The sequence below is a fragment of the Carassius auratus genome, chromosome 36 (genome assembly GCF_003368295.1).
Source record: "Carassius auratus strain Wakin chromosome 36, ASM336829v1, whole genome shotgun sequence".
NCBI classification, from domain to species: Eukaryota; Metazoa; Chordata; class Actinopteri; order Cypriniformes; family Cyprinidae; genus Carassius; species Carassius auratus.
The window spans coordinates 14,383,272-14,391,635 of NC_039278.1; the positions used below are offsets into that span (position 1 = coordinate 14,383,272).

At 35.9% G+C, this 8,364-nt stretch overlaps 1 protein-coding gene across 9 annotated transcripts; it reads right to left on the reverse strand.

Annotated features, from left to right (window-relative positions):
- Positions 1–1,201: 1,201 nt before the first annotated feature.
- Positions 1,202–7,748, reverse strand: LOC113055360 (nuclear transcription factor Y subunit alpha-like). 9 transcript variants are annotated; one of them, XM_026221621.1, is made up of 10 exons: positions 7,640–7,748; positions 5,808–5,941; positions 5,566–5,640; positions 4,797–4,943; positions 4,372–4,503; positions 4,174–4,279; positions 3,901–4,049; positions 3,612–3,788; positions 3,120–3,230; positions 1,202–1,833 (listed from the first exon to the last, which is right to left on the reverse strand). In XM_026221621.1, the coding sequence occupies exons 2-10, from the start codon at positions 5,883–5,885 to the stop codon at positions 1,774–1,776; spliced, it is 1,035 nt and encodes a 344-aa protein (XP_026077406.1). In that variant the 5' UTR covers positions 5,886–5,941; positions 7,640–7,748; the 3' UTR covers positions 1,202–1,773. The 9 variants fall into 9 exon arrangements, with proteins under 9 accessions (XP_026077406.1, XP_026077400.1, XP_026077401.1 ...); XM_026221615.1 differs by lacking the exon at positions 1,202–1,833 and adding an exon at positions 6,503–6,581 and having other exon boundaries at positions 2,811–3,230; positions 7,640–7,725; XM_026221616.1 differs by lacking the exon at positions 1,202–1,833 and adding an exon at positions 6,503–6,563 and having other exon boundaries at positions 2,811–3,230; positions 7,640–7,724.
- Positions 7,749–8,364: the final 616 nt, after the last annotated feature.

The window sequence follows — 8,364 nt, forward strand, 5'->3', positions numbered from 1 at the left end:
CACGCGGGAATGATAGACATGCGCGGGAATCTGCTGAATCAATTCAAATGGATATTCACAGTGAACTTTTGGGCAGATGTCTGGCCATCTGACTCCTGGTGCATGTCAAGGGGGACCATGCCCAAATGTCAAGCGTGATGAATGTTAACTCGCTGCCAAAGACTGAGAGGAAGTGGATATTTGAAAATGCATGATGTTTGCTTATGTATGAATGTAATTTGAAGGGATAGTTCCACCAAAAATGATGTTGAAAACCCATGTTTTTATTTTCTTCATCTGTGGAACACAAATATGGACTACTTTAACAGTGCTTTATATATCACCTTTTATGTTCTAAGAGAAAAAAAAACGTCTTACAGTTTTGCAGTGACATGAGGGTGAGTAAATTATGAAAGAGTTTTCAATTCTCAAAGAACTAAACCTGTGTGTTTTGTACAGACTTTATCAATGATTTATTTTTGTCAAATAATTTCTCAATTTCCCACTGAAGGTGCCATAAAATGTCTGCAGCTGGTTGGGGTCAAGCTATCCTGCCTTATGGCAATTGATTATGGTAAAATTATGTTGCTATAACATCTGTTGTGTGTTTTGATGACCTGTTTTGCATTGCATTGAGGACACATTGTGTGTTCTTTGAAGTATTCTCCAAGCCCTTTCATTTGTAAAATAACTAGTCGTTCCTGACTATCCAATTGAATGCCTCACTCTTCATATGCATATATGAAGCCACCAAAATGATAGAAACAACTGATTCAGTAATATAACGCCCTCTACTGTAAACGATCAATCTGCCAGTCCTTTTAACCTGATTATCTCTATTCTAGCTAGTGTTGAGATCATGTCTCCATGCCATGTGCTTCCCATCTTAAAGTGACATTTAAAAAAATATGCAAAATCTCTCAAGGTCTTAAAGTGACAGTTCACCAAAAAAAATTAACTCTGTCATCATTTAAATGATTTTCAGAATTTTCATTTTTGGGAGAACTATCCCTTTAACTCAGATAAAAAAGACTCAGGGTACAGCATCATTGATCTATAAATAATGGCAATCATATGGGTGTGTCTGTAACTTAGCAAAAGGAAACACAAACATGGCTGGACTCATCCTGTGAGAATGTGTAGATGCTAAAAACAGTCTGACATACCAGTATGTTTCAATGGATAACTAAATGTTGCATTTAACAAAAAGTAAGAAAGCAGATTTTGCCACCATGTACAGAACATCAACCTTTATTTTTATATAAGGAATCCATCAATAGAAAAAAACAAAGAGATAAGTGAAGGTTTTCATTAAAGGGAGATGCTTGAGAGTGACTGGATGTACAAATGGTCGATGGACCAACTAAAAGCGCAAGTGCATAGAAGTGTGTAACATTTCACAGTCTGATCCAGTACACGTAAAAACTTCTCATTATACAAAACTCAACCATAATTCACATTTTTGTGATCAATTCTTATATGTTACCTTTAATTAAATAAAGAAATGAAGTGGAATGAAATGTCTTAACAAATCATATACACAATGAAAAGTTGTTCCTCATAAATACAGAAAACACTTTTACACCTTTTGGCCCGGTGAGATGGTTTTAAACTCAAATTCCCAATATCGGTATGTTTTACATGGCAGTACTAGAAAACTAAAACAACTGTTCAGTCTATACGAGAACTGAAATAAAGGAAAACCGATAAACATGACTTCAGGGGAAGTCAGAAACCATGTGTTGAAACTTGAACCATAAAGGACTGACTGAAACATGTGGAGGAAAGGGTGGTTTATGCCACCTGAATCATGTGGCCCACTGTGTCCTCTTCAGACTGATCCTGCTCAGATTTCTGTGAGGAAAAAAGAAGATAGATAAAGATGATGAAAATTGCATCAATACGACATTCTTTGGGAGGGTGACTGGAGTTGAACTCTTACCTGTTTGAACCATGAGAGTTTTCTGATCAATGTTTCTGATATATAAAATATTAGTGATTGACTCAACTTCAATTTCAAACCATCTATGCGATTTAAATATATGACATTTTATATTGAAGACTTATAATACAAAAATTAATATTTAACCCTTGTGCTGTGCTGAAAATCCTTCACCTAATTTGGTGTTCCCAAAAGTGGTGGCTTTAATATCTTATAAAACTCTCATTATACTTTATTACCACCAATATGTTTTCTTTTATTCATTGAGTACTTTGACCAATCAGTTTCAAAAACAACAAAAGGTTTATTTGCATAAAAAGGGCATATATATATATATATATATGTCATTAAGTAACAAACATGAATACTAACAAAAGCCCACATACAGCCTGCTGTAATAAACATAAAATGGCAAAAGCAACAACAAAGCCACAGCTCTGGGCAAAGTGAGAAGAGCGTTAAAGGGCACAAGCCAAGCCATACATCCCTCATGAAAACACATCATTTTGAATGGCTATTCATACCAGTAAGATGGCATAAAGGACACATAAACACAGATTTATACATCTCAGCATTCAATGACTATCACAAGCAGTCTGGGCAGAAGTTTACCACATGGAAGGACAAATGGCAGAAATGCAGACAGAACGAAGACGTCAAGGTTGAAGATTTCCTTTGAAAGTAGCAGTCAGACATTTAAGACAAGAAACCGTAAACACTGACAGGGTAAATTGTGCCAATCACCCATGTTTACAGCTGAAGTTTTCTGAAAGAAGCTATTTCCAATTAGCAGAGTTCAAGCATACTATCTTTAAGCTGCACACAAATATATGCAGCTAAATTATTCAATTATTAAAAGAAGGAAAAGAGCTACAAGAAGTTACAAACATGGGAACCAATCAGTAAATTTTATTTGCTCATAATACATACTAGAACATATACTAATATCTTAGTATGCATGTTCAGTTTAGTTGGTTGGAAGTGTCAGTTAAGTCACAGACAGAGACAGTTTTTGACATGAATGTGTCACAGACGCACGAAGTAGCTCAGGCACAGAGCTGCAGCGTATGGATGGTCTAAATTAAATTATGTGTATAGAGTCTCTTGGGTAGGACACAAGCTGGGATTGGACAGTTTACCCCAGAGGCGGGGCAGAGGTGGCTGGCCAATGAGAGCTGAGCTCAAGCCCCTCGCTCACCTTAAGGGCCTGCATGGCCATTTCTTCCTTTTCCTTCGGAGAGAAGAAGCGTCCACCGTCGCCGCGCTTCCTGGCCATGGCGTGACGATGACGGGACTCATGCAGGTATTTCTGGAAGGGAGTGGAAAAAATATATACTGAATATATATCAAATATTATAATTAATAAATGATATTAATATTATTATATATCATGGGACAAATTATATAAATTATGATATTATATAGCCATTTCTATCATTTAAAGAAATTAATAGTTATTATTAAGGTTAAAAAAAAATCATGACCGCTTTGCTGTTCTTAAAACTATATACTGTATATAAAATACTATGAAAAAATATAGCACTTATGTATTTATCCAAATATAAATGTAAATCTAAATGTAATAAATATAATATTTGCACAGAGTTATATAAATATATACAGATATATATTAATCACTGCCATTAAAAGTCAATGCTATTGCTGTAAAAACAAAACAAAAAAAACATACTCTTCTCTCTTTGGGTATTTTGCCCTCAGCTTCTAGTTTGGCACGGGCTTGTCTTCTCTTGAGGATCCTGTGATACTGTTTAGCGTTGACGTACAGAGGTTCCTCCTCCAGCATCTCTGCTCCAGGAAGAGAAATGCGCTGCATGGCGGGAACCGAGCCGCCAGCCCCTGGGACCATCTGATGCAATTATAAACACACACAATAAGGTTAGGAAGTGTGATCTAAATAGATCAGCTGTATAGCGCAAACTCACTTTCGGTAATAGATAAAAATGACTTCAAGTGCTCACCATGACCATTCCTCCAGCATTGACCATGTTTCCTGCCATGGGAAGAGTGACCGTCACTGTGCCCTGACCGGTGTTGGTAGTGTTGTTGTTGGATCCAGCTGAGAGTAACTGAGCTCCTGCTAAAGATGCAGCTGGAATAGTGATCATTCCTGGATGGACAATCACAAAAGGCATTATTTACAAATGCTAATTATTTACATGTCATCATCAGTAGTGTCATCAAACTGCATGACGTTTATGGCTTAATGTTTTGCAGAGGAGTAGCAGTGTTACCCTGCTGTAGGATGGTCCCGTCTGCATTAACAGGCTGGTAAACGATGGTCTGTCCTTCAGCAGTTTGTGCCACCTGCTGACCTTGCAAAGTGATCTGCTGCTGACCCTAAGAAAACATTTCTCTTGAACTTTATTACTGAAGAGCTTATAGAGGCTTCTCCTTCATATTTGCACAAAAAGGTGATCAAATGAAGTTACCTGGTTCTGTCCTGCAGTGACTGCAGTCTGTGGCTGTTGAATGATGAATTGTTGGGTCTGTCCCTGCTGACCCTGTAGCTGTAAAGTCTGTCCACCAGGAAGCTGGATTTGACTGGGTTGTACCAGCTGAATCTGTGCCACAATTGGTAATTTCATTACAAATCCATACCCAATATTTTGATGGAACACTACGTTGCAGTGGTTCTCAAAACTTTCTGACTGGTTCTTCAAATCAAAAAATGAATGAAGTATTGACTGAATTTGTTGTATTGTTTTATTTGAAATTATTTTAAGTAATCGTGGAGGTTTTCTCAAGCCCCCTGCTTGAGAACCACTGCTATTACTACTATTAGATAAATTGAATATGTTAGTGAAAAAAATATATTTTTGAACCAACAATTCAGAGTGAAATTAGCTACACCCACCTGCTGAAATCCCTGTGTACCAGATACTGGTACTTGCATGATGGTTTGACCTTGTCCTCCTGTCATTGCCTGTACCATTATGGGCTGCCCAGAAGAAGTGATGAGCTGACCTCCACTGACTTGTACCATAAGAGGCTGTCCTTGAACCTTCAAAGAGGATGCATGGAAAATCTCATTAGTTTTGAAGCAACTTTAAATACAATTTCTCTCTGAGGTTAACCTTATAAAGCCTAATGTATCTTATTAATCAGCATGATCAAAACACTGAAAAACCTGCTGAACGCCAACCAAAGAGCCTTGATTATAAAGCATTTAAATATCATCTTACTAATACATTTATTGGGAGATATAATGTGACAACTGATATTTATATGCATATTATGTAAGGATTACGATATACATTGCGACAATGCAAAACAGATGCATGCAAGAAAATGCAGTGTACGTGAACTTCCGAATTGCAAAAAAGAAAAATTGGTTATGTAATTGTAGATTTTATAATGCAATCCGCAAAACAAAGCATGCTAAAAACTCATACATGTGAGCATTCTTTGGACACTAAACGTTCTTGTTAAAAATCACAGTGAGTGAGTGATAAAATAAACTGAGACTGTTGCAAAAAGCGCACAAGTCACAGATATCTGATATCTTAACATTGCATTCATCATTGTTACAATGCGATATAAGCAAACCGATCTCCATGCAATGCAAGGTGAGATGGCATGTATAGAGATTTGGAGACAGCAGAGGTGCTCGGAGAGCCAACCACTACCTGAAGGACCTGCTGGGCTGCAGTCTGGCCTACCTGAGGCTCAGTCTGCAACTGCACTGCAGTCACTGTGCCCTGGGCCAGAGATAAAGGACTCTTAAATGAGTAAAAACACACTGAGATGCTTTATTACTACATATATTAAAAATACTAGTCTATGCATTTTAATGCAGCTCTGATGCAAAGTTAATTAGGTACTGCATTATCCGCTTCAGATACTGTCGGTAAAGGGCACAAATTACCTGTTGTTGGATCTGTCCGCTGCTGGTCTGCACCACTATCTGCTCTCCACTAGCTGTCGTGGTGGTGTACTGCTCCATGTTTGCCGTCTGACTGCTGTGGGTTGTGAGTAATGAGATCAGCACGGAACTGAAGTCTGAAAAATAGCAACAACAAGTTGTTGCGTAAATCTGAAATGTTATGCAACAGCACATACATCTAATGCAAGAAGCTTTAAAGAGGATGCTTGACTTAATTGCTGGTTTACAACAAACATAATTTTAGTATTAAGCTAGCTTCTTTAAATTTTATAATCATTTTTTTTTTTTGTAAATTATCTAAAAGTATGTATTAAATTAATTCCCTGTGTATATTATACATTGTTACATTCGTTTTCTAATACAGCATTTAAAAATTATGAGACTTACTTATTTACAAAAATGTTTTGTAACTATTTACTGACCTATTTAGTACTAAAAAGTACCATGGTACAACATTTAGACTTGTAGCACTATGGTTCTCTTGCAAATACTATATAAATATAAATGGCACATGAATATGACATGTTTTAGTATCATGGTGTATCCAAGGTATACCAAAACTTTGTTACTTGATTTTTTTTTTTATAAAGAGAGTATACGATAGAATACCCTTTGTGATTATTTTTACTCTCTCCCTGAAAAACATGAAACATGCATAAAAAAGATGATTTAATAACCTTTTTGTTGTGTGATTATCAAAGTGTGAGGCTCTCAGTATAACTCTGTCTGCTTTTTGTCCTGGATTATTTTTGTATGCTTTAAAAAATAAAGGAATAAGGGGGAGAAAAAGTAAGACATGAGACGGTGTTCTCTTTTAAAGAAAAACATTTATCGTTTAAATATTTGATACATTTTCATCCTCAGCTGAGAAGCAGAAAAAAAATTTCATAATAAAAAATTTTATTCTGCACGTGAAATATGCAAATCTTAACTTGTTAACACGACTGACATATAAATGTGCTGAATTACATTACAAGTAAGTGGGACACATTAACCAACCTATTATCCAACTTCCAGGTGTAAGACCATATTTGTAGTTTTTTTTTTTTTTTTTTTGAAGGAGATGGCGTAGAATCACATGCGTATTTGCTGTTGCAATTTTTGATTCTACAGTGATGTAAATAAAATATAAGAAACGATAGGCAAAATGTTTCTCCATTATTAAAAGTACAAGAAAAATACTGCGTTTGGATTTCTGTGCTACAGTTGGAAGCGTCGCGTTTTTGTATCTCACGGAAGCTTTTGTGATGTTTCTCCCAAACGAAACTACGTGTTCCTTTAAACAGCGCGTTTTAAACGACTAACGTTCTTAATATTGCAGTAACGTTACTTATTTTGTGTACATAACGCTATGGAGTCTTGCCTTTTCTCTTTGTCTAACATTGCTAGCGCTACATTAGCACATCGACCTCGGTGTATTCATGTACGTTACAAAATATACATTTGGTTTAACCCAAACACATATGAATAATTTGTTTTATTAACTCATCTTAGGTCGATTAGAACCAATACATCGAGCTCTTAAGCACTGTGAAAACCAACAAATATTTAACAAAGAGCGGCGCAAAACTGGGCCTAAATGAGACGCCAACTCGGCGTAATGGAAAAAAAAACATAAAAACGAACCATATATCAACAATGTTTATCATCATAGGCGATAAACGCGCGCATGCCGTCCACACAGTGGACCTTGACATACACAAACAACACTATTCCTGTTTATAATGATTTTAGTCATTTGGTTGGTCGGTCACACACCAATCCCCAGCTAACCGACCGAGTCCCGTCCCCTCCCAGCAGCCGCGCTCACTCACCGTCTTCGCCGTCGACCGATGCTCCTCTGATTGGCTCCGAGTGTGGCGCCTAGAGCCCAATCACACGACGCGTGATTCATCCAGAATGGCGCACTGGCGAAAAAAGCAAACGATCCTCCTACAAGACAAAGGCCACGCCCCCTCTCGACCTCAGCATGTACCTGACAAGAGCAAAATAGGAATAAATACAGATAATAATATATTAATAGAATATGTATGTAATATCATACATTACATAAAATAAACAGAGAAACAGTTTAAATAAATGGTAAACCTTTACAATTTCAGTTACTGTATTAACTAATATGAACAATGAATACACTTATTTCAGTATTTATTCATCTTTGTAAATGTTAATGAAAATAAATGATAAATTAATAAATTAATTAGTTCACGTTAATACACAGTGCATTGACTAATGCTAACAAGCACAACTTTTGATTTTAATAATGCATTAGTAAATGTTAAAGTTAACATTAAGATTAATAAATGCTGAAGTACGATTAGTTAACATTATAGTATATATATATATATATATATATATATATATATATATATATATATATATATATATTTGTGTGTGTTTGTGTGTGTGTGTTATACAAAAAATAATTACTGAAGTTAACGAATAAATGAGAAATTTAATACAAAATAAAATAAAAATAATTCAGTGAATTCAAGATGTTTTTAATATTTACTTTACTAGATTATAGTTTTGCATAATT

Coding starts and splice junctions, on each gene's coding strand:
- LOC113055360 (XM_026221614.1), bottom strand. CDS start 5,885: ATGGAGCAGTACACCACCACGACAGCTAGTGGAGAGCAGATAGTGGTG. Junction 5,641..5,807: donor GCGGACAGATCCAACAACAG/GTAATTTGTGCC, acceptor TCTCTGGCCCAG/GGCACAGTGACTGCAGTGCA. Junction 3,789..3,900: donor ATGCTGGAGGAATGGTCATG/GTGAGCACTTGA, acceptor TAATTGCATCAG/ATGGTCCCAGGGGCTGGCGG.